This window comes from Laetiporus sulphureus (genome assembly GCF_001632365.1).
Source record: "Laetiporus sulphureus 93-53 unplaced genomic scaffold LAESUscaffold_4, whole genome shotgun sequence".
NCBI lineage: Eukaryota > Fungi > Basidiomycota > Agaricomycetes > Polyporales > Laetiporaceae > Laetiporus > Laetiporus sulphureus.
The window spans coordinates 367,368-392,757 of NW_024468513.1; the positions used below are offsets into that span (position 1 = coordinate 367,368).

The 25,390-nt window shown below is 52.9% G+C and overlaps 9 protein-coding genes across 9 annotated transcripts; 6 read left to right on the forward strand and 3 right to left on the reverse strand.

Annotated features, from left to right (window-relative positions):
* Positions 1-1,128: 1,128 nt before the first annotated feature.
* On the forward strand, positions 1,129-2,932 carry LAESUDRAFT_644056 (uncharacterized protein; the record flags this gene model as incomplete). Its single annotated transcript, XM_040903825.1, has 8 exons — positions 1,129-1,303; positions 1,371-1,435; positions 1,525-1,699; positions 1,757-1,839; positions 1,914-2,255; positions 2,309-2,386; positions 2,442-2,539; positions 2,596-2,932. The coding sequence occupies 8 exons, from the start codon at positions 1,129-1,131 to the stop codon at positions 2,930-2,932; spliced, it is 1,353 nt and encodes a 450-aa protein (XP_040768450.1).
* A 1,158-nt stretch (positions 2,933-4,090) lies between these two features.
* On the forward strand, positions 4,091-7,696 carry LAESUDRAFT_643898 (uncharacterized protein; the record flags this gene model as incomplete). The annotated part of the gene is made up of 17 exons (XM_040903811.1): positions 4,091-4,282; positions 4,352-4,534; positions 4,586-4,694; positions 4,755-4,915; positions 4,972-5,081; positions 5,136-5,313; positions 5,364-5,590; positions 5,647-5,792; positions 5,843-5,902; positions 5,957-6,030; positions 6,083-6,144; positions 6,200-6,326; positions 6,375-6,574; positions 6,691-6,740; positions 6,794-6,953; positions 7,003-7,041; positions 7,093-7,696. 17 exons carry the CDS (start codon positions 4,091-4,093, stop codon positions 7,694-7,696), a joined length of 2,682 nt encoding a protein of 893 aa, XP_040768451.1.
* A 450-nt stretch (positions 7,697-8,146) lies between these two features.
* LAESUDRAFT_672144 (uncharacterized protein) lies at positions 8,147-9,360 on the reverse strand (the record flags this gene model as incomplete). The annotated part of the gene is made up of 6 exons (XM_040905482.1): positions 9,029-9,360; positions 8,818-8,972; positions 8,654-8,762; positions 8,568-8,597; positions 8,434-8,508; positions 8,147-8,380 (listed from the first exon to the last, which is right to left on the reverse strand). Coding segments are annotated over exons 1-6 (753 nt in total), but the record flags the coding sequence as incomplete, so codon positions are not given.
* A 189-nt stretch (positions 9,361-9,549) lies between these two features.
* LAESUDRAFT_809634 (RraA-like protein) lies at positions 9,550-10,361 on the forward strand (the record flags this gene model as incomplete). The annotated part of the gene is made up of 2 exons (XM_040914153.1): positions 9,550-9,820; positions 9,928-10,361. The coding sequence occupies 2 exons, from the start codon at positions 9,550-9,552 to the stop codon at positions 10,359-10,361; spliced, it is 705 nt and encodes a 234-aa protein (XP_040768453.1).
* A 321-nt stretch (positions 10,362-10,682) lies between these two features.
* On the reverse strand, positions 10,683-13,384 carry LAESUDRAFT_644162 (glutamate-cysteine ligase catalytic subunit; the record flags this gene model as incomplete). The annotated part of the gene is made up of 13 exons (XM_040903836.1): positions 10,683-10,807; positions 10,865-10,985; positions 11,045-11,341; positions 11,403-11,600; positions 11,661-11,773; positions 11,840-11,987; positions 12,061-12,177; positions 12,228-12,382; positions 12,448-12,587; positions 12,656-12,832; positions 12,887-13,006; positions 13,057-13,181; positions 13,235-13,384. 13 exons carry the CDS (start codon positions 13,382-13,384, stop codon positions 10,683-10,685), a joined length of 1,986 nt encoding a protein of 661 aa, XP_040768454.1.
* A 209-nt stretch (positions 13,385-13,593) lies between these two features.
* On the reverse strand, positions 13,594-15,700 carry LAESUDRAFT_721081 (APG6-domain-containing protein). Its single transcript, XM_040907950.1, has 7 exons — positions 15,586-15,700; positions 15,436-15,521; positions 14,608-15,386; positions 14,349-14,556; positions 14,209-14,297; positions 13,946-14,155; positions 13,594-13,886 (listed from the first exon to the last, which is right to left on the reverse strand). The coding sequence occupies exons 2-7, from the start codon at positions 15,472-15,474 to the stop codon at positions 13,748-13,750; spliced, it is 1,464 nt and encodes a 487-aa protein (XP_040768455.1). The 5' UTR covers positions 15,475-15,521; positions 15,586-15,700; the 3' UTR covers positions 13,594-13,747.
* Positions 15,701-16,273: 573 nt separating this feature from the next.
* On the forward strand, positions 16,274-18,831 carry LAESUDRAFT_693011 (uncharacterized protein). The gene is made up of 3 exons (XM_040906147.1): positions 16,274-16,390; positions 16,462-16,633; positions 16,691-18,831. Exons 2-3 carry the CDS (start codon positions 16,563-16,565, stop codon positions 18,651-18,653), a joined length of 2,034 nt encoding a protein of 677 aa, XP_040768456.1. The 5' UTR covers positions 16,274-16,390; positions 16,462-16,562; the 3' UTR covers positions 18,654-18,831.
* Positions 18,832-19,480: 649 nt separating this feature from the next.
* Positions 19,481-21,749, forward strand: LAESUDRAFT_721084 (general amidase). Its single transcript, XM_040907951.1, has 9 exons — positions 19,481-19,811; positions 19,868-20,027; positions 20,079-20,191; positions 20,249-20,391; positions 20,447-20,820; positions 20,870-20,916; positions 20,966-21,270; positions 21,331-21,473; positions 21,531-21,749. Exons 1-9 carry the CDS (start codon positions 19,542-19,544, stop codon positions 21,656-21,658), a joined length of 1,683 nt encoding a protein of 560 aa, XP_040768457.1. The 5' UTR covers positions 19,481-19,541; the 3' UTR covers positions 21,659-21,749.
* Positions 21,750-21,939: 190 nt separating this feature from the next.
* LAESUDRAFT_721085 (DNA/RNA polymerase) lies at positions 21,940-25,288 on the forward strand. The gene is made up of 16 exons (XM_040907952.1): positions 21,940-22,145; positions 22,197-22,266; positions 22,326-22,413; positions 22,470-22,498; positions 22,557-22,676; positions 22,739-22,808; positions 22,870-23,017; positions 23,093-23,210; positions 23,270-23,281; positions 23,334-23,348; positions 23,400-23,534; positions 23,625-23,776; positions 23,853-23,992; positions 24,052-24,113; positions 24,171-24,290; positions 24,356-25,288. The coding sequence occupies exons 1-16, from the start codon at positions 22,057-22,059 to the stop codon at positions 24,992-24,994; spliced, it is 2,007 nt and encodes a 668-aa protein (XP_040768458.1). The 5' UTR covers positions 21,940-22,056; the 3' UTR covers positions 24,995-25,288.
* The last annotated feature ends 102 nt before the right edge of the window (positions 25,289-25,390 follow it).

Sequence of the window (25,390 nt, forward strand, 5' to 3'; positions counted from 1 at the left end):
GAGCCGTACGAGCATAGTGGCAGGCCGTGCGAGGAACGTTTCAGCCACAAAGCACTAAACGCCTGTTACGTCACATCACAGCATTTCGTCACGCGACCGCTAAGCGAATTGCCAAAACGATCGGTGGGTCGCTCGGATCGCATGCGGCCAGTTCCTAGACGCAGAGTCACCCGCAATCGCTCCTCGACCTCAAATATGTCCGCATCGCCCCGTCTCGCTCTCCACTGCTATGTTCCTTGCCTCTCCTCGTACATCGAGCAGCATCCTCTTTCGTTCTTCCGTTCGTCACAGCGCAAAGTTGTCTAGTGCTGCTTCAAGGTGTGTCTCCAAGCGGATCTCGTACTCGTCTTGGGATTGCCCCTGTCTGTGGTCTGATAGAAGACGGGCTATGCGACCACAGCAACGCGAATAATCACGAACCGCGTGCATTTACCCCCGCGGGATGTGATTCTCCGTCCATTACGGAGGGAGCGGCGCTCATCTGCATGTTACGTTCAACGCACCGACGTGCCTGTGCGCAATCCTTCACAGACATCCTACTTGCGGGAGGATATTTGACAGCGCGTGGGTTTCTGGCCGCCAAGGCACCAGTCTTACACTGTGTTGACTTTCCACAGCGTCGTATATATGGCAGCTGGGTCACGCTTCGGCGGAAGCCCCATTCGTTCGGACCTCGTAATTCGCATATCACACCTTGACTTCTCTTCGATCGCTGCCAATCACCTGATATTGAGCATCATTGCTCCTCCTGGATGCTCGTTTGTATTGAAGGCGAGATCGGAAGGCAGTGTGTCGTCATTTGGCCACAGTGTTCGCTGCGGTGGACGGCAAATCACACGTCCGCCGCTACGCCGGAGAAGCGTACTGAATGGCACTGCATATGTGCCCGATGTCTGATTTGTCTTGTCCTGTATACCCCTCCGGAAGCACAAAAAGGCCGCGCTATGTCCGGCGTCGGTATCGCCTCTTCACCATCTCGCCCCCATTGCCAAAGTCATGTCTCAACGCTCACTTATTTCTCGGGTCCTCTCTTCCAGCTCCGCGATCGCCTCCAAACAGTGTACTGCAGCACTGTCTTCCCGTCCCTCGCCGATCAACGCAACTAGAAATTCTCAGCAGCGCAGAAGCATGGCGTCCGTTTCAACTCCCTCCGAACTTGTTCAGTATGGGCAGAAGTATGTCACGAAGGGTCTAGGACACGGCTTAGATGCTGTCGTGACGAAGGGTTCGGGCTCGTATGTAACCCTGGAGAATGGCCAGGAAATGCTCGACTTTACAAGCGGCATTGGGGTAACAAATCTCGGTATGCGTCGTCGTTCCTCACGAATCGTGCGAAATTTCTGACAGCTATATGCGGTCTGTTCTGATAGGCCACTCTCATCCGAAGGTCAGCAAAGCAGCCGCTGAACAGTGCATGAATATAGTTCACGTGCAGGTGTGTAAGCCTACTGCTATGTCCAGTCGCTATATGCGGTCTCTTTGTTGCTTATTTCTTATGCTTGACTGACTCTATCAATGTAACAGTGTAGCATCGCCTGGCATGCTCCATACATCGAACTCATCAAAAGGCTTGTACCATTGATGCCGGATCCCTCGCTTGATTCATTCTTCCTATGGAATTCCGGCTCCGAAGCTATCGAGGCTGCAATCAAAATTGCGCGAACGGCTACCGGTCGTCAGAATATTATTGCTATGCAGGGTTAGTCCCGAAATATGGTCGCCTTGAATCTGACCGCTCAACTTGTCGATTGTACAGGCGGGTACCATGGGCGCACATTTGGCGCGATGGCTGTGACAAAGAGCAAGACGGTTTACAGTGAAGGAGTCCTTCCTCTTATGGTGAGCGTAGTTCTCACTTGTCATCAATGAGACACAGCTTACTCGTCCCCCCACCCTCATCCCCCCTCTCCCAGCCCGGCGTATTTACGCTCCCCTATCCCTTCTGGCATCAATGCGGCCGACCGTCCTCTACCTCCGCCAGCGAGCTCTCTGCACATTGTCTCGAGCAGCTGCACCTCCTGCTCGTGCAGCAGAGCGCGCCGCGCGACACCGCTGCGATCCTCATCGAGCCGGTCCTGGGCGAGGGTGGATACGTGCCTGCGCCGCCCGAATTCCTGCGCGGCCTCCGCGAGGTGTGCGACAGGGAGGGCATCATGCTCATCATCGATGAGGTGCAGTCAGGGTTTGGACGCACAGGCAAGATGTTTGCGATTGAGCACTCGGGTGTTAGGCCAGATATCATGACTATTGCTAAGGTGAGCGTCTGCGACGCACCTGGATAGAGGTGTGCTGATGGTGGCCGGATCAGGGCCTTGCGAATGGCTTACCGCTGAGCGGTATAATTGCTCGAAAGGAGCTTACAGACAAGTTGAAGGTTGGCTCCATGGTAAGTCTATACAAAATCGTGAGCCATGCTATTCTATACTCAGCTGTGTGTGTAGGGTGGAACGTATGCTGGTAATGCAGTCGCATGTGCAGCGGCGGTAGCCGTTGCAGATGCCTTCAAGGAGGAGAACGTTTTAGAAAACGTCAACGTCCGGTACGTAGCGAAGCCGCACGTCAATCGATTACGACATACTCACCTCACCTGCGCAGCTCCGAGGAACTCTTCGCAGCTTTGAATAGTCTCCGCGCCGACCCAGCCCTCGCGCCTTACATCCTCGATATTCGTGGTAAGGGCCTCATGGTCGCGATCGAGTTTGCTTCGCCCACTGGCACAGGCGCATACGATCGCTTCACGGTTTCGTCTGCACCGAAGAGCATGGCCAAACGTGTGGCGAAGCGCTGCCAGGAGAAGGGCATGCTCATTCTGACTACGAGCGTGTACGAGGTGATCCGATTCATCCCTGCGCTAAATATTTCGAAAGAGGACTTGGCGAAGGGCTGCCAGATCTTTAAGGAGGCGGTTGAGGAAGTCGTGAGGGAGGGCTGACGTGGCGCGGAGCCAAAGAAATGCGAAACGAAGTGTACTAGAGCGCGTACTTGTAGTAGCTGATAATGAACGAACTTCCCACAGCGTATACACGAGCCATTCTTGATCGATAGCAGCATAGTACCCACTGCAGCATCGTTGCAAATGCATTCTAAGGTGTGATCTTTGCAACAATGAGGTAGATTTATATCCCAAAGTGTGATCCAAAATAATTAAATCTATGGCAAAAAGTTGTGCTGAGCGCTAATTGCAGCAGACATCTTCCGTGGGCAGAGAAGACGATTCCTTCAATCTCCGTGGGACTCCCGCTCCGGATATCCTTGTCTGACCTGAAACCACGCTGATGACGGCCGGCGGCGCGATAAGGCGCGATGTCAAATTTCATGCTCCTGAATCTACAAAGTTCGTCATATGGCATATAAGTGCTGGCATTGCTTTCTTCTCGTACTCCCTCAATAGCCCTACCGGTAGTAAACACGCAGTGGCTATGGTTCCGTAGCCTTTGCCAAACTCCAAAGCTTTGGGCCACCCGCCGCTGTCTGAGGCTGAGCCTGTCTCACGCCGTGGCTATGCAGACGTCAAGGGCCATATCCTGGCACATTTTGAGGTCTCGCATGTGACTGACTATCAATGCATTCCATCGATGTGCGTTGCAAGCAAGCATGCAAACTAAGCAAGCGCTGCATGACAGCAATTTTAGTCGCCTGGCCCATAGCGTCTACTTAATCCCACTAAACTCAATAAGTCGCTAAGTGACACCTTTGCATAGTAGTCGAAGGCTGTGCGATGGGCGGTCAGCCTGTATTAGCCTTTCAGGGCTACCGCGTCCACGGTTGAACCTGACACTCTTGACTTCAGTAAGTTCCACTCATATCTGCGGTTGCGCCTATGATGCCAACGTAGTGATCCGGGACTCTTCCTACCAACCCGTCCAGAGCTTCAAAGGCGATGTAGGGCATACATGCGCTCGAAGGCCCATGACAACTTATCGGTTGACAGCGCTCAGCTGTCGACTTGACTGCTACAATCAAAGTTTCAAATCAACGCTACTAGCTCTTACGAGATCCGACATATAATGCGGACAGCCGGTGGAGCCTGATCCCCACATGACCTTCTTGTCTTTGACCTTCACCCATCCCCTTCGTATTCATGGCGATTATGATACGAGGCGTCCCATACCTTCTCCTCCTTTCTGTTCTCTTTTTAGGGATCTCGACTAAGGGTGTTTCATCTGCTCAAACATTTTGGCCCGCGGCTGTTCCATTGGCTGTGCGCTCTCCGTATTTTAGTGCTTGGCAGGCCACCACCAATGGTACCAATGTCACGAATGAATGGCCGACATTCTGGGATGTTTCAAACACCACCGTTCGTTCCGTTCTTCTCGTACTATGTGCCAAAAATGCTCACATGGATTTGAAGAACAATATTCTTGGGTGGGCCGGTCATATCCGTATCGACAACGAAACCTACAGATGGCTGGGAGCTTATGATGGACCTTTAGCAACCAATCTAACGTCCGTTCAAGTCACCCCTACACGTACAATCTACTCAGTTCAGGCCGGTCGGATGGATTTAACCATCACGTTTCTTACGCCAATAGAGGTATTTCGCCATCACATGACTATAGGCACCACCTCACCGCTCCCCTCGTAGCCGTCGGACTGGGTCCAGCAATCTATCCCATTCTCTTACCTTGTGCTTGAAGCACAGTCAAACGATGGCGAAGTTCACGAAGTACAGGTGTACTCGGACATCAGCGCAGGTTGGTCACACATCGCAAAGAAGGCGAGATGTTCTCTGCCTCACTGGTACTGTACACTAGAGTGGGCGTCTGGAGATCGCTCCGCCCAAGTGAACTGGACTACGACCCTTACTTCCCAAGTCGTCTACCATGCCGTTGAGCTCCAGACGCCATACCCGTTCGACGAGTACGAAGACTCGGACCAGGCAGAGGATGGAACAGTTTACTATGCTATGGCCACTGTGAGTACCTCATACCGTGGTTAACCTCCATATGAGTTCCGCTTAAAATCGCTCAGAACTACAACTACTCGTATCAGTCTGGCAACAATGCACCTTGTCGAGACCAATTCATCAATGATGGATACCTAACGAACACATCAAACCTAACTTTCCGTGGTATCGATGAGTGAATGCATGACATCTCAGAGATTGATGAGTGGTGATCTGACGTGAGATACAGTAATTTTCCCCTGTTTGCCTTTTCCGTGGACCTTGGAAACATAACGTCCACTCAATCTCCCATCATGTGGTCAGTCGGTTACGTCCGCGATCCTTCGATCGAATACACAACATCCACAGGCGATACCCAGCTCCGCAGACCTTACTATGTCACTCAGTATTCGACGATCACAGATCTGGTTTGTTCACAGCAATGTGCAGCCCAAGCCTGAATTGACTATGGATATAGATCCAAACTTTCGTCTCGAACTTCCCCGATGCACAGAGCAGGGCTGAATCACTGGACAATGAGCTGATGCAGAATGCCTCTTCGATCACGTCACAATACAGCGATCTGATATCTCTCGCCGCACGCCAGGCTTTTGGTGCGATCGACATCACGGTGCCAAAGGGAACGGATGGCAATGGGGATATCTCAGATGTGATGATCTTCATGAAGAATATGGGAACAGACAGGTGGGCGAAAGACTGTTTTCATGAGGAGCATAGGTTGATATGATGGCTCTACATAGACGTGTCAACCCGGTCGAGGTCATGTACGCTTCTTTTCCAATGTTCCTGTACTTGAATGCGTCTTTCGGTAAAGGCCTACTGGCTCCTCTCCTCGAATACCAGTCCGGCAGTGCGTACAATCTTCCCCATGCGGCGAGTGATCTTGGTCAGTTTCTGTCTTCTTGCAATGATGAGCGGCAGCTCATTCTGTCAAAGGTCTGAAATATCCCATCGCATCCGGTGATGACTCGACAGTCATTGATCAGGGAGTTGAACGTAAGCTTTCGGTTCTTTCGGCTGCATGAAAAGTCCTAAATGGAGAAATCTCAGAGTCTGGAAACATGCTCATAATGACATTGGCCCATGCGAGAGCTTCTGGAGATGGATCGCTGATCGGCCAATATGTGCGTGATCTGCGTTTTATGAAAGTCGAAGTACTCATTGACGCTGCTGTAGTATGACCTGCTGGCAAAGTGGGCCGATTACCTCGTCGAAAACGCATTGATTCCGACCTACCAGTAAGTCATATTCCCCAGTGCCTGCAATGCCGTACGTATCCATTCATTCGCACAGGGTTTCCGCGGACGGTGAAGAAATGGCAAACATGACGAACCTCGCAATCAAAGGTATCATCGGGATTCGAGCGATGGCAGAGATTAGTCAAGCGTATGGGGCCAGCGAAGATGAACAACATTACGCAGTACGTGACCTCGGAGATCAGGACTACCAACGCTAACTTGCCGTTCAGTCAGTTGCCTCCACTTATGCCAGCGAATGGCATTCCTTGGCGTTGGCCTCAAACCAAGAGAACGTCCTTTTCAGCTATGGAGATGCAAACTCGTGGGCCTTGATGTACAACTTTTACGCCGACAGCTTGCTGCAAACAGGGCTTATTGATGACACGGCGAGTCTTCACGCTGGACATTCAACCATCGGATACTCATTATCGTATACAGCTGCATGCACTTCAGTCCAACTACTACCTGGATCTCTCGAGTACGCGGGCAGGCATAGCCATCCTTGATTCTCGCGAAGTCAGCGTTGACGTGTGCTTCTGCAGGTAGCGCCTTTGGATTGCCCATTGACAGCAACTACAATACCACAGGAAATTCAGGTATGGGCGCTTGATATGTCCGTGACGTTGCTCGACTATTCATGGTACTTCAGGCTGGTTGGCGTTCACTGCTGCCACAGTTTCCGACACGACGGCCCGTGATCGCTTGATCGATATGATCTGGAATCGCGCGTCGTACAATCTCACTATCGGTGTTTGGCCGTCCGTGTATTCAATCGAGGGGAGCGGGTCGGCCATATCAGGATCTGCACTGTGAGTGCGACATAGCACTGGGAAAGATAAACCTCATTTTGCATGTCAGGCCGGCACAAGGTGCTATGTTTGCCTTGTTGGCACTCAAGTGAGTGTTTCACAATTACCGGTATATAAATTGCCTGAGTATTCTTCATAGTATGACAAACAAGGCAATCGAAGTTCCCAATTCTCCAATGCCGACGGTGTCAGAGCCGTCCGTGAATTCCAGGAACATCGGGGCTATTGTGGGTGGCGTCGTGGGCGGCGTCGTGGGCTTAGCCGCTGTGCTCGTAGCCATATTCTTGTGGCGACGCAGGTCGCGGCGTATGCCGCGGCTGATTGAGAAGGATCTCATCGTAGAACACCCGGAGCCGGTGCCATTCCCTTATAATGCCACGCCATACGGAATGAACGAGCAGACTGGGATGGAGAGCACGGCTGAATCGTTCCCCTTGATACCGTCAAAGTTGCGCGAGCACATGCAATCGGCCTTGCACGGGCAGCAGCATGCCTCCGGGTCGACGTCATTAACTCCTTCCATTACGAGCACCATGCCGACATCAGGTCAAGAACCACTGGCAACCTCTGAAAACAGCGGCACGGTGCCAGCATCCGGTCAGGAGCCGCCGTCGACCGTTGTCTCCTCGACATCGCCAAACGAAATGATCAGCCTGCGAGCAGAGGTAGAGAACTTGCGAAGGGTCATGGTGGAGATTCAGACGGACCGTGTCGAGGCGCCACCGAGCTACGAAGAAAATTAGAGGAGGCTGGCAGGGGTTTGTATAAGTTTTTCTATCGTTCATTGCTGAGAATGGACATCAGCTCTCGTTCTGGTTTTTTTTGGTAAATACGGGCAGATCGAAGAGGCTTGTTGATTGAACACTATATGTGCGTCGACCAGCATCCATACCAGTGTCCGCGTGAGACTGATAGCAACGAGCACCCCGCTATAGGTACTGCAGATGGCCGACTTGCCCCGTCATGAACTTTAGCACGACTCATGGCTCGACACAGTGCTCTCTTAGGTACCGGTACAACAGCGACATCGAGTGACAGTCTCGACAAGACATACATATATATAGTAATGGCCTATAAAATCTGTCGTCTGTGACAACGGTCATGCATGCTTAAGGTTCTGTGTTCGTCACTACGATCTTCGGACCATCCGCACTGGACGCGGGTACCCGGCCTGTATGCACAGGGTTGTCCCCGTCTTCCTCGTCGCTATCCTCGCCGATGCCAAACAGCTCCTCGCCTTCGTTCCAAACGTCGCCCAAGCGAATCGGACCTGCGTCCGCCTTTGAGGTGCTCGCACGACCGTTTTTCGGCGTGCTTCGCGAGCTTGGCTGGTAATGACTTGGAAGGAGCTGAAGCGCGCTTTCCTCCTCGTCTTCATCATCCGTTGGCGCTGTGTCGTCATTAAGCGGACGGTACAGTCGAGAAATCTGGAAAAATCATATAAATCATCAGTGAGGCGAGGGGGAGAAAACATACATACTTCGCGTCTCTTGCGATAATATCGTTCGAGATAGTATGAGATGTACAAGCCTATGCTAGAGCCCAGAAGATTGGCCTGCAGCGGCAGTTGAATGAGCAAGCGGTGCGGGCGGATACCTCAACGTGAACTCTTACCGCAATGTCGCCAATCTGAAACTCTTTGGACTAATGATCACGTTGTAATTAATATGTGACTAATTGAAATATATTTTAAAACGCACCGGAAGCATAGCTTGGACAAACTCGCTGACAATACCTCCAACGAGAAAACAGGTAATTCCGGTAATGATGAGAGGCGCACTACGCCAGAACCATACACGGCGGGCATCTCTATATGTGATTGTTCATCCATCGTTTGAGAACATAAGGACGAAGACGAGCGCACTCTTCCACATCGAATATGAAGTAGAAAACGGCGGTGGCGGTGCACAAACAAATAAAGTGCAGGAGTTTGTCGTTCAGCGGTAGGGAATGCGAGAAGTTCGTGAATCCGAGGAATGCGAGCACGAGCATGATGAGTGCGGTGAAGACGAGGAACCACTAATAGCCCTGGTTCATGAGCATCGTAGGTACTGCACCGTGGAAGAGGCACATACCGGTCGGAACCGTATAGGCATATCACACTTCGGAATGCGAACCCGGTGAGAGCGCATAATTGCTTTATTTGCCTTGCGGACATATTTCCGCACATTTCGAGAGGTTCTCGTCCATAGCGACTCTGAGGAATCGCCAGAAAGTCCGAGCATCACTGCCAGTCACCAAGATCGAGCCACAGTTCGGATTGACGGAGGCTTTATGTAGTACACTATAAAGTGAGACCAAGCCTTTAAACGGCACGATGGGCCGCAACACAGTTATCCTTGTGTAGGCTATGAGTTTTCGGAGATCAGGAGCCGTTATGGGTTTGTTGAGCGTTGCGAACTCGGCATCATGAGTAAAGGCGATGGCGAAGCGCTCGAGAGGAAATTACAGAACATAAGATTAGATTAGATGAACCGCAAGATTATGATTAGATTAGACACGGTCCCTCCCTCCGCCTCCCTCCCGCTCCTCCCACCGCACAACGTCCGCTACATAACCCCTGCTCACCGGGCATACTCGCACCCCTCAGCGAGCCATGTCGTCCTCAATACTCGTCTCTTCTCTGAAGAGATTCTCCACCTGCGAGATCTCTGACGCGCTCATCAAGCTGGGCCTCCCGCATGGCGGTCTCATCCCCGACATCCACATGCTCTCCCCGCACGCTGGCCCGTTGGACGTGCGCATCTGCGGACCTGCATACACCGTGCAGATGGTGCTCGCGTCAGACAAGACGAGCCCGAAGCCCGCTGCACACTTTGTCGACACGGCGCCGCACGGCTCCGTGATCGTCATCGACGCCCCGCCTCGTTCAGTGCTTTCCTCTTAGTCTGACCGCCGAATCGCGCGCTCACTCTTTTGTCTTGGGTTTTGCACGTCCTACGTGTCTCTCTCTGTGCCCTTCCTGTGGATGCAGATGTGAAGAATGCCGTATGGGGCGGACTCATGACTGCCGGCGCAAAGGCCCGCGGTGCAATCGGCGTCGTCATCTCTGGACGGTGCAGGGACCTCGCGGAGCACCGTAGCTCCGCCTTTCCCGTTTTCGCCAGAGCACATTCCACGCTCGGGCAGTCGCCCTTCACTCGCCCGTCTGCGGTCAACGTGCCTCTCACGATAGCGCCGGACTTTGGAGGAGCCAATGTCCAGGATCCTCTCCCTGCAGTGCGTGTCGAACCAGGAGACTACGTGGTCGCGGATGAGGATGGTGTGGTGTCCGTTCCGCGTAACATGGCCGAGAGGGTTGTGCAGTTGGCCGAGAAGGGCAGGGAGGTGGACAGCAGGTGCATGGAGGACATTGTTGCCGGTTCAGGTGTCCAGGAAGCATTCAAGAGGCACAGGGGAAAGCTGTGATCTATGATACACGCATAATGTATAGCAAATTGTACCGATCTAGCTGTATAGTGAACTGATGTGCCTATTTCGTTTTTTTTCCGGCGGGCTCAGCCGATGTGCATGCATTCCAACCTTGAATCAATTGCAATCTAATAGCGAGGTGCGTGCGCTCGCGACAAATGTCCCGAAGTACTTCCGATAACTTAGATGTGAGACACAACGTTGGGCTGCGGATCGCGTTGCATCTTCTTAGGCAAGAAGTCTGGAGCCTTCTTGACTCCACGCTCTCTGCATTTCCACGTATGAGTACGACGGATGCAAAGACAGTCCAGTCAAAACTCACATCTCTTCTAGTGTGCGCAATAAGTCATAGTTTATCTCCTGACTGACTGCCGAGTCAAACTTGTAAGCGGGGTGTGAGCGCACGAAGTCGCGTATCCAAGATGCTGCGGTCTTCAGCGATCCTGCAATTCGCTGATGAGATTCTGAGGGTGCGAGCGAGTAGAGACGGAAGGACGTACCATTCGTCCTCCGCTGGATCAGATCCAAATATTCCTCGAGCTTGATGCGCTCCTGCTCGTCAATGTCTAAGGTATCCAAGTAGGAGTATACAAGATGGAAAAGCCCAGGGAAGGAGCCACGCTACAACACAAACACTCAGCCGTCCAGAGTCTCGAAGAAGCATCACTAAAGGAGCCTACCTTCCCAAACATGATCTCTTCCATGGTCATCTCCTCGTACTCCTCCTCCACCGGCCTCTGCAGGTAGCCATTGCTAGGCTTAGGAACAGGCGGGAAGCAGTTCCGTAATCGCCTCTCCTTCTTTGGCGCATCGTCTGCGCCATCGACGGGCGAGCTATGTCCCGATGATGAGCAGGAGGAGCACCTACTAGAGGCCCGGGAGGAGCTGCTGGTCGGCGGAAAGACGTCCTTCCGGAAGAAAAACTTCTGCGAGTGCACAGCGTCTCGCTTCTGTGCACGTTCCATGTTCTCGTCCACCTGCACGAACGAAAGCATCGTCAATGACAGCACACGAAACTGCAGTCAGCATTCAGCGCACCTTGGAGATGGGGATGTACAGGTTGAGGTTTAAGCTGAGGATCGCGCGCGAGAGGAGAACGACGAAGACGGAGAACGCGGCGTTCTCAAAATCGGTCGTCTGCACCTCCATCGAGCGGAACTCGACGCGCCAGCCGATGGCCGAGTTCACCGGAGGCGGCTTGAAGCGGACGGTCTGCCAGTTCGTCGATTGGATGTTCTGTCATGCGCACACGCTCAGTGGTTGGTCACCCACGCGACGTCATCAAGTCCCATCTACCTCGAAGTGATCGTTGCTGGTAGTATCGTCCTGCTCGATCGTCTCCGAGAAGATGACGATGGGGTCGCGGATGAACAGATGAGATATGTGTCGCGCGAGCAGCGCGTCAATGCCTGCATACAGTCCGCGGGATGGTCAGCATCCCAGCCCATGCACGTCCTGACAACTGTTGGACCTACCATGCTTCCGCAAGCGATCAAAGATAGCCTGATCGTGCGGCGCCTCAATGTCATTGTACTCCGGTCGGTTCATCCAACAGTCCGACATGTACAGGCTCACGCTGCTGTATCGGGACTTGGGTATCCTGAACCTATCGTTCTTGAGCGGCTGATAAGCCGCAGCACAGTGAGTCAGCCCAGGATGCTGTCAACACACATGGCGGCACGGCCAGCCCACCCACCTTAAGGCCACGCTCTTCTTCCGTGCGATCATCGACGCTTGCCGAAATGACGTCCCACCGGCAGTCCACATCGGCGATATAGCCACGCCAGAGGGGGCTCGCAGCCGTCAGCGCTAGCTGGCACGCAGGTCAGCCAGTATGGGGGGAGGACGCAGGAGAGGGTTCACCATGAGCGGAGCGACGGGGACGAGCGCGTCGTACAGGCGACGCGCCTCCGTGACGTTGCATGACTGGAACGTGGTCTGCAGACAGCAGCAGCCCATGCCGAAGCCCATCGCGTCCATGTAGATGTGGTCTATCTTGGCGGCACCGCGCTTCGCCTCTGTTCACGCGGGGCGCGGACATTAGGAATAGAATATGCACTGTGTGATGAAACGGGAGCCGCACCAGGGTCCTCTGGGTATACGTTCCGCTGCCATGGGATGGTGGGGTCGACGAACGGGCGCGGGGTGTTCTTGTCAATGAAGAGCGGGAGGTTGATCGCGACCTTGGACCCACGCCGCCGCCGAATATTCGCCGTAAGCGTGCTGGAGACAATCGTAGAGGAAACATGCTGTAGGAAACGCGCACCCACAACCAAGGGAACACTACTCACGGGAAGCGCACGTGTGGATTGGTGATCTCCTCTGGGAGAAAGAGACTATGGCTGGATACGGCATCTGCGGGGTCGAAGTAAGGCTCTGTGAATACTCCCGGCGTGCCCATACGTGGAAACGACGTGAGGGTGAAAGGAAACTCCTCATCATTGAGGTATTTCCGGGCCAGACGCCGTCTACCGTGCTCTGGTCAATTCCCGACGGGCCCAGGGATGTATGAGGATGCTGACCGGTAATGCATGTCACCTTCGACCGAAAGCAGGTCTGTCAATGATCCAGTGTATGGAGTACCCGGGGTAGACTCGAGCATGAACCTCCCATATTCGGGATGAAATGTGGGGACAGACGACCTGACAGAGTGTGTGAAGGACCCACTCGGGGAGCATGTGAGGGCGCTCACGAGTGGCCATGTCCTGCTGCGATGTCGTTGGTGATAGATTTTAACTTGGCGAGGATCTCAGTCTGCCTGAGGGACAGTCTCGCGTTCTTGCCCTCGTTGTCGAAGGCGACGACCATGTACTCGATCTCGTCGGGACCTCATCAGCCAGACAACACAGCCTCACTCGAAATCAAAATACCTCATCGCCCCAAAGCAGCTCGTCGCCGCACCTGTCCTTGAGGGTGTCCCATATGATGAGAAACTGGGTGATGCCGTGCGTCCTGACGTGATCTGCGTAGTGTTTCGCATCATCCCACGCGAGAGGCGTCCCGAGCGACAAGAGGCCCATGAAAGTGGATACTAAGAGACAGAGCGAACAAAAAGAGCAAGGAGACGGAGGCGCATGGGTTCAGTAGTGCAAATTATACGAGGAGCGTCGAATTGATGACAAAGTCTGCGACTTACCAATCAAACAAAATCCAAATCCGCCATAGTCGGATTTCTAGCCCGGTCCGATCAAGGATTACGACAAGCTTCATCATTTCGTACTCAGCGCGGCGACATTCAACATCGCGCCGCTGTTCCGCATGATATTACACCTTAGAAACACATTATGATACATAGATACAAGTATCCCCGTCCAACTTCGATTCATTCAACGCTGATCCGCGGACACGCAGATCGGAAAGTGTTTTACACAAGAAAGCCGGCCTCAGCCGTTGCTTCCGTTCGTGGTCCATCTCAACAACGTCTTGAGGGCCAGCAGCACTTGCCGTAGTGCCCGCGTCCATGCCTCCTCTTGACTGAATTGTAGCTTGACAGACGCCTCTCCGATCTTGTCCTTCACAATCCTGATGCAATTAGGACCGGTGAGCACGCTGTCATCCCGAGAGCGCACGCCACCACTCACTGAGGGAACTCGGTTTGGGCACCTTGCGCCTTGGCGTAGTCCACGATCTGCTTCAGGCAGTCCAGAAACGCCACCATGGCAAAGTCAAATCTCCGATTGTGCAGCAGACGCCCGAGATGCAGGTCCCCGGAGCCGTACAGTTCGTACGTCGCCTTGTCCCCGGTCGTCCGTTCAATTCGCGAGAATGAGCCCATAGGCACCAAGCGATAGCTGCATCGTCGAATCAGCAACAGTATATACGATTAAGCCAAAGTGTTGTATACTTCTCGAATGTGAAGTCCAGCTTTCGAGCAACTGTATAGAGAAGCAACAGCGTCTGTCCCCAAGCAGCGTTGATTTCTGCCCACTCTACCTGCAGTGTCATCAGTGTGGATCGTGACACCTTCTTTTCGATCCTACACACCGGCACGCCCGGCACTCTGCCTAATCGTAGCCCGTTGATGGTCCCAAACACGCCTTCGTGGCCTATGCAGAACGCATCATTGTAGACGTTCGTGCATTCGAGCTTCTCCAAGACTGCGGAATCCGCTGCGTACGCTGCATGCAGCGCGGCGAGCTGTGATGCCTGGTCTGCCGACTTGAGCAGGTGGGCATTGTGCATTCGCCAAAATCTGCAAGTCGCGTGAATCAACACGAAGAGCAAATATTGCGTGAACACAGACTCTGCTTCTTCCTCCTCCAACTCCTTCTCTTCTAGCTCGAGCGCCTTCATTTCTTCAGTCAGCTGTTCCCGTTCTCGCTCAGCTGCCTGGAGCTTCGCGATCGCAATGCGTTCTTCTTCTTTCAGCTTCTCGATCTTGAGTTCCGCTTCCTCCTTGCTCATTCCGTCTCCGTCACGTTCCTTCTCCTTCCTCACCTCCTTCTCGAAGGCAATATAGCCATCACGTTCCCTCTTTGTCTCCTCGAGCTGCCGTGTAAGCTCCGATAGCAGGATGTCCGTGCATTCCGCGCACAGGGGATGATCTAGATCGGTGCGGCTCGACAGCAGGTTGAACAGACGCAGCGTGGATCGCAGGTGGTGCGACAGCGGCGAAGGGCTCGGGTGCTTTGTCTCCTCCTGCATCACCTCGGGTGCCGCCTGCGGTGCACCTCTGCTCCTCGCCTTTGCACTCGACGCTTTCTTGGTGTATGGAGCCGTGGGAAGGGGAGAGGGAATATTGCGCACGATGCTATCTTGCAGTAGCACAAAGGACTCGTTGGGCTGTACAACTGCGCGTTGCGATGGGTTGCGCTGGCGCGGGGACTGGGTGGAGGAGGAGGGTGACGCGGACCGGTCCTGCACGGCCTGCTGCCATGCTGCCTTGACAGAGGCTGGCGCCGGGAGCTGAGTCAGCTTCTCGGAATCGGGGATCTGGCGTGTATAGCTGGGGGGTGCAGGCGGTAAGGATGCGGCAACCATATCATAGGCGGACGGAGAAAGGTCCACTAGTGACGCGTCAAGCTGTGTCTGGCTCAGAGAAATGGATCATGAGTGGTGGCGATGCACTCACCTGCAGCGGCTGCTTGCATTGCTGACACACAAAGTTCATAACGACAATATGGTCTTATTAACTATCTGACCTTCGAAATTCACGCCCTTGCGCGACATCTGCCCGTCAGACGAAGATCGCTGCGCAACCGTACCAAATGTCGCAACTCACCTCTACTTTGATCACAATTGCGGATAAAGCGTGTCTGCAGCGTATTATTGCTCTTCCTCTGCAGAGCAGTTGCAGTTTCCAGGTCTGTATGTGAATTAGTCGCGTTGCAGGGATGGGTGGCGAGCAGAGCTCAAGGACGATCACGACGAATCAGGGTACGCGCGTGATCACATGATCATTGATGCCCGACGTGGCTGGACAGTGAGACTCTTTCAAGCTTTCATGCCCCCATATCGTGCTCTGTGTGCATGGCACTCCGTGTCAGCCTGGACAGTCTAATAAACTGTGCGTTTACTTTTCAGGGACGGATCACTTGAAGACTTCCCGCCAGATCGTTCGATCGTGCTTGGGATCGCTTGGACTGAGCGATAATTTGCAAAATCCTACGGCCCAAATCTTGCGAGTTTCGCTTGATTCCACCATTCGGAATTCTCCTTTCCAACGTTTGGACTGCGGGCAGCACTAACCCTTGACCGCGACGACCGTTGCGCTGCTGTGGAACACGTGTCAACCTGGCTGCCCATGTCGACTACGTTGAGTAATGTACGCGCAAAACACACTCATATCTTCTCCGCTCTTGATGTGTTCAGGCGACGTCACGGTGACTCGTCTCTAGATCACGTTCTTAGCCAGACTGGCTGGTCGAAGATCAAGTCTGATATCCATATCGTAAAGGCGGAAATGATACCCGGTCTGCACTATTGTTGCACTCTCTCGGATTGCTTCTCTTCGCGGGGCCATACATACAACGGAGGATGTCAGCTATCTTATTTGGACAATCATTAACACACCTAGACCTCATAAGGTGGGAGTCGATGTTGCTCATTTTGTTCCATATCTGGACGTTGCATTTGTGTTTGGGCCAACGTGCCAAAGCTGTGTCTGTCCTCGTGGACCTCGTCACCTACAAATGAAAACATGCGTGAACGCGTACGTTATGTCAATCACTATCCCATAGATGACGATACGCTATAAGAATGGTCGGGAGCATTCGGTCGCGAGCTCCAACACCCTCAATTTCTCACATCCTGCATGTCACATTGAGCAAGTAAGCCGACATCCTCTACATTTCCAGTGATACATTTAACATTCGGTTGCTCTTCAGGATGGCCACACGTGTGTTTGCTCTGATCATAGGCATCGATAATTACAAGTCCGGCAACATCTGGAACCTCCAATCCTGCGTCGACGATGCGAAGAACATCAAGCGTTGGCTAACCCATGATCTGCATGTCCCCCGAGACCAGATCTGCCTCCTCCTCAACGCCGAAGCAACCAAACGCAAAATCGAGGAAACGTTCATGTCTCACCTAGTCAACAATCCTGCCATCGAGCCTGGCGATGCCATCTTCATCTACTTCTCTGGACATGGGAGCCGTGTCCGTGCACCACCTCATTGGTTCGAGAACGGCCGGGGAGAGGTAGAGGTGCTCTGTCCCTACGACCACGATACCAGGACCGTCGACGGCCGGATCGCGGGTATATCGGATCGCTCGCTGTATGCGATGATCGACGTTCTCTGCACAGCGAAGGGAGACAACATCACGCTGATGCTCGACACCTGCTTTGCCCTTCCTCGCACCCCGGAAGGGACACGAGAGCGGATGCACGTCCGCTACACGCCTACCAACAAGGCGTCTCCTGCCGACCTCATCTCGAGCCTGTGGAAGGGTGCATCTCTGCACGCCGGCCAAAAAGGCTCTAGCCGCGGCTTCACCTCCACGAGCCGCAGCACGCACGTCACATTGGCTGCTTGCGGGAGTGGCTCGTCCGCCATGGAGAGCAAGTTGGGCGGGAACTTCACCAATGCTCTGATGACGTTAAAGGACCGCATGGCCATTCATAAACTCACATATACCGATTTGATCCACGCAGTGTCCGATATCATGGACGATCACCAGCACGCTATCTCGCTCGGGAGACACACCGATCGCATACCATTCGACGGCGTCCCTTTCCTCCCTGACGCCCATTACGTGGCTATCGACCTCTATGATCACGAGAAGGTGCGCGTTGATGCCGGTGCCATACATGGGATCATGGAGGGCACCGAGTTCAGCATCCACCAGCACAACCGACGCGGCTCTCTGAATCCTGTCCTCGCCACCTACTCTGCGGTCGAGATCCACCCTACCTGGTGTCTCGCGCGGCGGAAATCTGCTGCAAAGAACTTTGCCCGCGAAGGATGGGCGCGGATCACCCGTTGGAACAACCGTACTCCGTTCCGCGTACACATCAGGAAGTCTCTGCTCTCCATCATCCGGCGGTGTCATCTCAAGAAACAGATCACTTCGAACGCTGAGAAGGCCGCGTCGCAGCATGGAATGAACATACTTCGCGTGAAGAGCGCCACACAGGCGGATATCTCTGTCAAATTGCGCCGCCGCGAGCTCGTCGTGGAGAGGCACGACCCGATGATATCCTCGAACTGCCGGCACATCATCCAGCTCCCGAGCAAGCGCACGAACAGTGACCTGCGGATCATACATGATGCCGCACGTTTCCATCTGCATCTTCACAGGAAAAACCCGGCGCGTCCTTTGCTCGGTCGTGTGACCATGGAGCTCTATCGCCTGGATGCGTCGACATGGACGCGCACGAGTGGTAACCTCCTCGTTAACGGCAAGGCGGAGATCGTCGATGACGGGAAGAACTCGATATATGCAGTCGTGATACATAACTACTCGGACCACGATCTCTGGCCATACCTCGCGTACATGGATGCGAGCGGATACGGCATCAACATGGTGTACCATCCCGATTCTGCTGCCGTCTCCAACCCACCTCTGCGCAGACATGACCACCTAGTCATTGGTTCTGACACCGCAGACTCGGAGGCGCTCACCTTCTCGCTCGTTGATGGGGCGGATACTGGGGCTGGCTTTCTGAAACTGTTCGTGTCCTCCGTGCCTACGCCGATGACGTTCATCGAACAGGGAGTGCCCAGCCCAATCACTCCGACGCTATCGAGGAGCGGCCGTTCCCCACCTTCGTCGTCTGAAACGGAGATCTGGGATTCTGTCGTCGCCTGTGTGACTGTCATTCGGAAGTCCGAGAAAGACAGTTGACAAACAGTCTTTGTTTCTTTTCCGAATCACCGCCCATTCTACAGCCGAAGTGATGATTTATGCATTATTTGCAAATACTATTATGATACTACTCGGACATTGTCGAGACACTACAGTATTGCCATGCTGTTTCTGATGTATGAAGGGTGCACATATGAATATGATCGTTATAATATGCAAATGGGGTTGGCGAAGTGTTAGACGGTGGCCGCCAGCGCGCCAAGGTTCAAGACGATCTAATACAGTGGCTGGATGTTTGATCGAACGGGATCTGATGGACCAAATAGATGCAAAGCAAAGCAACACGCCAGGACGATAAAATTTGCGAGCTCGTCCTCCGGCTCGTTCAAGGCGTTTCCTCTCAGGATTTTTTTGCAGGTGAGTGCGACGACTTCCACTCTTCATATTCTTTCTCTGCTTGCTATGAAGAGCGTTGTACTTTCAACCACCTTTGGCACCTCTTAGTAGACCTCGATGCGCGGCCTGGATAAAACCTCGCAGTGTATCGCTGACATAAATGACTTTCTGAGCTTTCTTCTCCGTTCTGACTGTTGTATTGGACGAATCCGCTGACTTTCTGCCTTGTAGTTCTTGTGGTTCCTTGGAAACCAAGACGTTCTCTGGGTTCGGCGTCCCCCGCTCGCATGCCAGATAACGGCCGCATTGTGACCCTCCGGCTTTTTAGCCATATAAGACCGCCTCTATCGCGTGCTCTCAGTATGTGTTCTATCGATAGTGTTATCTTTCTCACCGGTAGGCCGATGCTGTGGGTAATTAGTATAAATGCACTTGAATGCGTATCCGCCAGTGTTTGCTTGGCTGTCCACGCTCTCATATCTATTCTCACGATTCTTGAGCACACCCTTCAACGTCCCATCTCTCTAAGCCATGTCGCAGAGCTGGCAGGACCTCGTTGCAGACAAGAGACAACGCCAGAAGGTAACCATCCCGAAGGACTGGCTCATTGACCCTCCGCCGGACACGGTCCTCGACGTCACTGCGTTTCCTGAGGAGTGCGGCCTTCTGTCAGAGAGGGAGTTACAAATTACGTGTAAGGTGGATGTCAACGCTCTGCTGGCGAAACTGGCCACCGGTGAATGGTCATCAGTGGAAGTCACCACCGCATTCTATAAGAGGGCGATCATTGCTCATCAACTGGTACATCTCATGACATTGAGTGCATGGTTCTCTGCTCATGAGATACGGTTACGCAGGTTAACTGTCTGACTGAGGTCTTCGTTGAGCGAGCCTTGGCTCGTGCGGCCGAGTTGGATGAGTACCTGAAGTCTACAGGCAAAGTTGTCGGACCTCTTCACGGGCTGCCTGTTTCGTTGAAGGACCAGCTTGCCATAAAGGGTCTCGAAACCACGATGGGTCAGATCTACCGGGATTTTACCGCATTGCATCACTGAAAAAGACTTTAAGGCTATGCATCATGGATCGGCAAGTACGCCGAAAACGACGCCGTCCTCGTCGAAATACTTTATGAATGTGGTGCGGTCCCGTTCGTGAGGACGAATGTGCCGCAAACTTTGATGGTATGTGCTTGTTTGCGACCCATCTCTCGTGATTACCTCATAGATTGTGTCCAATAGTGGCCGGAAACGTACAACCTCATCTTCGGCCGGACGACCAATCCTGCCAATCGATCACTGACATCCGGCGGCTCGTCTGGAGGCGAAGGCGCTCTAATCCATCTGAAGGGCAGTCCGCTCGGCGTAGGGTCAGACCTTGGAGGGTACGACCGAAGGCCTGCGCAAGCAGTGCACGAGACTGATCAAACATCTGTTCAGTTCTATCCGTATACCTGCCCTCTTCAACGGCATTTATGGACTGCGTCCATCGTATGGTCGCGTGCCGTATGAAGGAGCTGTGAATTCGATGTACGGTCAAGACTCGATTCCTTCCGTCCTGGGCCCGCTCTCGAATAGCTTGAGTGGCATCAAGGGATTCATGCAGGCGGTCATAAGCCGACAACCATGGCTCAAGGATCCGCTCGCTGTTCGCAAGAAGTGGGACGAGGAGGCATACGCGCTTGCAGAACATGGTGGCGGTGAAAATCTTTGCTTTGCGATTATGTGGGATGATCGGATTGTTATCCCTCAACCGCCTATCACCAGAGCACTTCAGATGACCAAGAACGCACTCTTGACAGCCGGGCATAATGGTGGATTCCTTTTCATTCACGTGCAGACACGCATTGACCTGCCTTTTAGTGATTGACTGGCAGCCGCTGAAGCACCTGGAGTTGACAAACGCGATTGTGGGTTGTGTGGTAAGATCCAGGTATATAACTCACTTGTGTCACTTAGAGCGCCGTCTGGAAAGCTGGCTCAGCCGAAGATTTTAAGAACACCACTGCGGCCACAGGAGAGCCCATCATATCCACGATGATCCCCGCAGAGGATGGTGGCTTGACGGACCACTCTGTTCGGCCCGGTCCTGCGGGTATTTCTGCGTACCAAATGTGGCAAATCCACAAGACAAAGGCGGGACTCCGCAAGGAATACCTCGATCACTGGCGAAAGACGCAGGCGGTGACCGGAACCGGAAGGCCTGTTGATGCAATCATTTGTCCCGGTGCCCCATTTCCGGCCCCTCCTCATGGAAAGAACTGGTGCGTCATATTGGCTCAATTGATAGTTGCATGAGAGGAGCTAACTCATGGGCAATATAGGAACACTAATTACACGAAAGTCTGGAATGCTTTGGACTACGTTGCATGCGTCTTCCCCGTCACGCGGGTGGACCCTTCCGTGGACACGAAGAAGCCACCTCACGAATTTTTGAATGAGCTGGATGAAAGGAACTATAACACCTGTTCGTTAATTTCTTCTTGTCAGACCAGGCAATGCTGATCAGCTCCGTCTCCCCTAGATGATCCTGCCATCTATCATAATGCTCCCGTTTCTTTGCAACTTGTTGGGCACACGCTTGAGGAGGAGGCTGTGATAGCAATGACTGAGATTGTCGACGCTGCCTTGAAAGCATCCTCTCAGTCTTAAAGGCGATGTTGGTAGATGTCGCTTCTACGATGGATATGTGCAGGAGTGATTCGGATAATGATCATAAGTTGGCCCTTATCCAATAACGTCATCCTGCGATATGTTATGTGTCTCTGGGTAGCGAGGGTGCCTCTGGGTAGCGAGGGCGAGTGCTTCATTTTTCTTCCCCTTGCGCGGTGAAACGCGTGGCCACATTGCACGTGCTGGATTATGAAAGTCACGAGACCGCGTCAGGTAAAGGTTGCGCGGCCGCATTTGGCGCCCAGTGTCCACTTGATGTTGTGGCCTTACGCACAGTCCGCCGACAATGTGCTCTTGCCCCGCAGGCTCTCTACCGAATCCATCTACCAGTATAACCCGCTGCTTTGTTTGATCTTGGTCATCTGTACCCACCGGATATGCATGACGAAGTGATTGCTCCCAACCCATCACCGGATTCTGAGAGTCTAGTAAAGCGTCTTGCCGGACCATCAACAACAAAAGCCGGGTATGAAACGCACTTAATTATCCATTTAAACCATACTGACATATCCTGTAGTCTTGCAAAGGACCAGTCTGAGATCAACCGTATCATTGCGGAAGTATCGAGGGGCTCAAAGTTCTACGAGGTTGTCATCAGTTCTGTCGGTGTACTACGAGGCACATCTAACGTGACTGATCTGTGCAGAATGAGAAGCGGAAGGACAAAGATTTGACGGAGAGGATCGCTCGCATGCTGAAGCAGCGTGATGAGGTTCTGAAGGGTGTTGATCTTCGTGCGCTCAGTCCCCCTGTTCGGTTTCCACGTTTCTGATTCCGAGGCGTGCTCCAGCCAGCGTGGAACAGGGGGTGGATCAGTTGGTAAGCTGATGCATGCATCATTCTGCAACTCGAACGCCAATGTTTGGAATGCTGTCAGCTGGCTCGAATGGAACAGCATCGCGACCTAAGCCAGACAATCGTCCACGTCGATATGGACGCCTTCTATGCAAGCGTGGAGCTACTGGATAATGCAAGTCTCAAGGGAAAGGCGTTTGCGGTAGCGTTCACCATGTTCTGTGACCGCGAACGTGGGCCTCACCATTGGTTCCTCGTCGTCAGGTAGGCAAAGGGGTCCTGACCACTGCGTCGTATGAAGCACGCAAATTTGGCGTGCGATCCGGGATGGCATGTGAGTTAAGGTCCACATCAGGAGTATTTGTCCTGAAACGCACGCCCATGCGGATATCTAGCTTTCGTAGCGAGGAAATTATGTCCTGACCTGATCCTCGTGGAGAACCGCTTCGGCCGCTATACGGAGATGTCTAAGCAGGTAATGGATGTATTCCGGAGGTACGACCCCAACATGTGCGCTGCAGGATGCGATGAGGGATACTTGAAGTAAGTCTCTGGTCTGTGACCAGCACTGGAGAAAGCCCTTTGACCTATGCTGACTTGTAATCTTCATCGTGGTAGCATCACTGCCTACTGTGAGGACCATCAATTGACTGTCGAGGAATGCGTGCGGCAGATGCGGGAAGCAGTCAAGCAGGAAACTGACCTTACGGTCAGCGCCGGAATAGCTCCGAACAAGGTGCGTCAAGCACATCAGTTTTGTCAGCCGCGACTGTTATTCGAACCGTGTCGCATCAGATGCTCGCAAAGGTAGCTCATCTCATCTCGTAAGCCCTTCCAGTATATGGCTGACATACAATAGATCTGCTCAGACAAGGTTTATTTGGTGCCCTGCTGCTGAGGACGCCAACTCATAAATTCCTGGTAGAATAAGCCGAATGGGCAGTTCAAACTCGACTTCAATCCAGAGGCTATCAAGGCTTTCATGCATGACCTATCGATTCGCAAAGTGCCCGGTGTCGGTCGAGTGAACGAACGGTTGCTCGATTCTATAGGCATTAAGGTGAGCGTTATGTGTGCTATCTCTTCATCGTCTGCAACGGGATCACGACTCCCGAATCAAGAACAGAGCCTTACGTAAAATTACACCTAGACATGTGGAGATATCTTCACCCACAGAGCCATCGTTGCGATGATGGATAAGCAGTTCGGTCTTCATTTCCTCTTGCAAGCCTACCTGGGAATTGCTTCAAATGACGTCCAGCCCGGGCAACGTGAAGAACGGAAGAGCATCGGCGCAGAACGGTATGCTACACCCTAGTCACGCAGCATTCGAAGCTCATCAGTTGCGAACGGTTGCGCGTGGTGCTGGTTTGTACAGCACGTTTACCCCCCTCAAAGAGCAAAGCAAGATTCTTCAGAAGCTGGAGGAGGTTGCGGCAGAGCTTGAGAGCGACATGAATGATGGCGGGTGGACAGGCAAGACGGTGACTTTGAAGTATAAACTAGATACATATCAAGGTAAAATTTATCACAAGAGGCTGTTTGCGCGCATTAATTGCTCCCCTTGTTTGCCTCAGTCTTCACGCGTGCCAGGTCATTTGACAGATGTATATCTACAAATAAAGAAGACCTATTTGCGGTATGTAGAAGCAGTCATGCAAGCACGCGCACCGTCGTTGACATTGTCCTATACTAGATCGGCAAAGATCTCCTCATACCGGAGCTTCCCTTAACCCTTCGATTAATTGGCCTGAGAGTAACAAAGTTGAAAGATTTAAGAGCGGAAGTGGAGAACAACTCTGGCGGAATCAAGAGAGTACGTACATGAGAGCTATGATAAACGAGTCGACGACCTCATCATATAGTGTTCAACCACTATAGTTCTTCGAGTCCGCCAATTCAGCAGAGTCATCCAGGAATTTGAAGAAAGCACGCGTCGAGGCCGAACAATGGGAGGAAGAGCCTCATTTGACTCAGGACGGTTATCAAGATGCGATGCCCGGCTACCATGAACATGGCGATTTGGACGACGATTTGAATGTAGATCACTCGTTCGATGATCATATAGACGGGAACTCGAGCGATGTGCAGCAACCGTATATTCCACGAGGAAGCCCACAGAGGCCACCAAGATCTCCCAAGTCGGCTCCTTCCTCATCCATTAGGGCACGGACTTATAAGCCGACGTCGTCTGGGTCGCAAAAACCTCGTAGTGCCTACGCTCCACCTACATCTGCGTTGGAATCTAACGAACCACCATCGGACTCAACGTCTCATCTACCAGTGGAAGAAGTCAAAGAGCAGGACGGAGTCACGTCAATGCTCACCTGCCCAGTCTGCGGGAAGAGCATGCGGACCGACAACATCGGTCTCAACTCCCACATAGACTTCTGCCTAAGCGAAGATGCCATCAAGGAAGCTCAGGTTTCCGCCTCCGTTCCCGTCCCGTCAAAGGGATTTCGCCCGCATGAACGTCGTAATGGGAGTGACAATAACATAGGCAGAAGGAAAAGGTCATGACGCATGCCGTCGTCTATCTACATGCACCACATTACTATCTATATAGCCATCATGGATTTATCATGTATTTCTAACGTCCCTTGTATGTACCGCACGCAGTCATCGTCACACTGCCCCAGCTTATAATGGAACCCACAGTTGACTGCAAGTAGTCATTCTCTTGCGCTCCAGTCATCGCAACTGCTAGTCTGGCTGTACGATTTGCAGGGACTTAGCGGAGACACATGCACCAATCGTGCAGATATTGGAATTGAGCGACGATCGTCACGCGTGACCGACATCTTTACCTACAGCTAGTCTCCCGTGGGCAGACGAGACAATTCCTTCAAACCTCCACGGGAACGCTCCGGATATCCTTGTCTGTCTGACGTCTGCTTTCTATTGGGGGGCCCTTGT

Coding starts and splice junctions, on each gene's coding strand:
- LAESUDRAFT_693011 (XM_040906147.1), top strand. CDS start 16,563: ATGGTCGGGAGCATTCGGTCGCGAGCTCCAACACCCTCAATTTCTCAC. Junction 16,634..16,690: donor CTGCATGTCACATTGAGCAA/GTAAGCCGACAT, acceptor GTTGCTCTTCAG/GATGGCCACACGTGTGTTTG.
- LAESUDRAFT_721085 (XM_040907952.1), top strand. CDS start 22,057: ATGCATGACGAAGTGATTGCTCCCAACCCATCACCGGATTCTGAGAGT. Junction 22,414..22,469: donor TCTGAAGGGTGTTGATCTTC/GTGCGCTCAGTC, acceptor GGCGTGCTCCAG/CCAGCGTGGAACAGGGGGTG. Junction 23,777..23,852: donor AAGAGCATCGGCGCAGAACG/GTATGCTACACC, acceptor TGGTTTGTACAG/CACGTTTACCCCCCTCAAAG.
- LAESUDRAFT_721081 (XM_040907950.1), bottom strand. CDS start 15,474: ATGAACTTTGTGTGTCAGCAATGCAAGCAGCCGCTGCAG. Junction 14,298..14,348: donor GCAGAGTGCCGGGCGTGCCG/GTGTGTAGGATC, acceptor ATGACACTGCAG/GTAGAGTGGGCAGAAATCAA. Junction 14,156..14,208: donor CTGGACTTCACATTCGAGAA/GTATACAACACT, acceptor TCGACGATGCAG/CTATCGCTTGGTGCCTATGG.
- LAESUDRAFT_721084 (XM_040907951.1), top strand. CDS start 19,542: ATGTCGCAGAGCTGGCAGGACCTCGTTGCAGACAAGAGACAACGCCAG. Junction 19,812..19,867: donor CGATCATTGCTCATCAACTG/GTACATCTCATG, acceptor ACGGTTACGCAG/GTTAACTGTCTGACTGAGGT. Junction 20,821..20,869: donor CTTGACAGCCGGGCATAATG/GTGGATTCCTTT, acceptor CCTGCCTTTTAG/TGATTGACTGGCAGCCGCTG.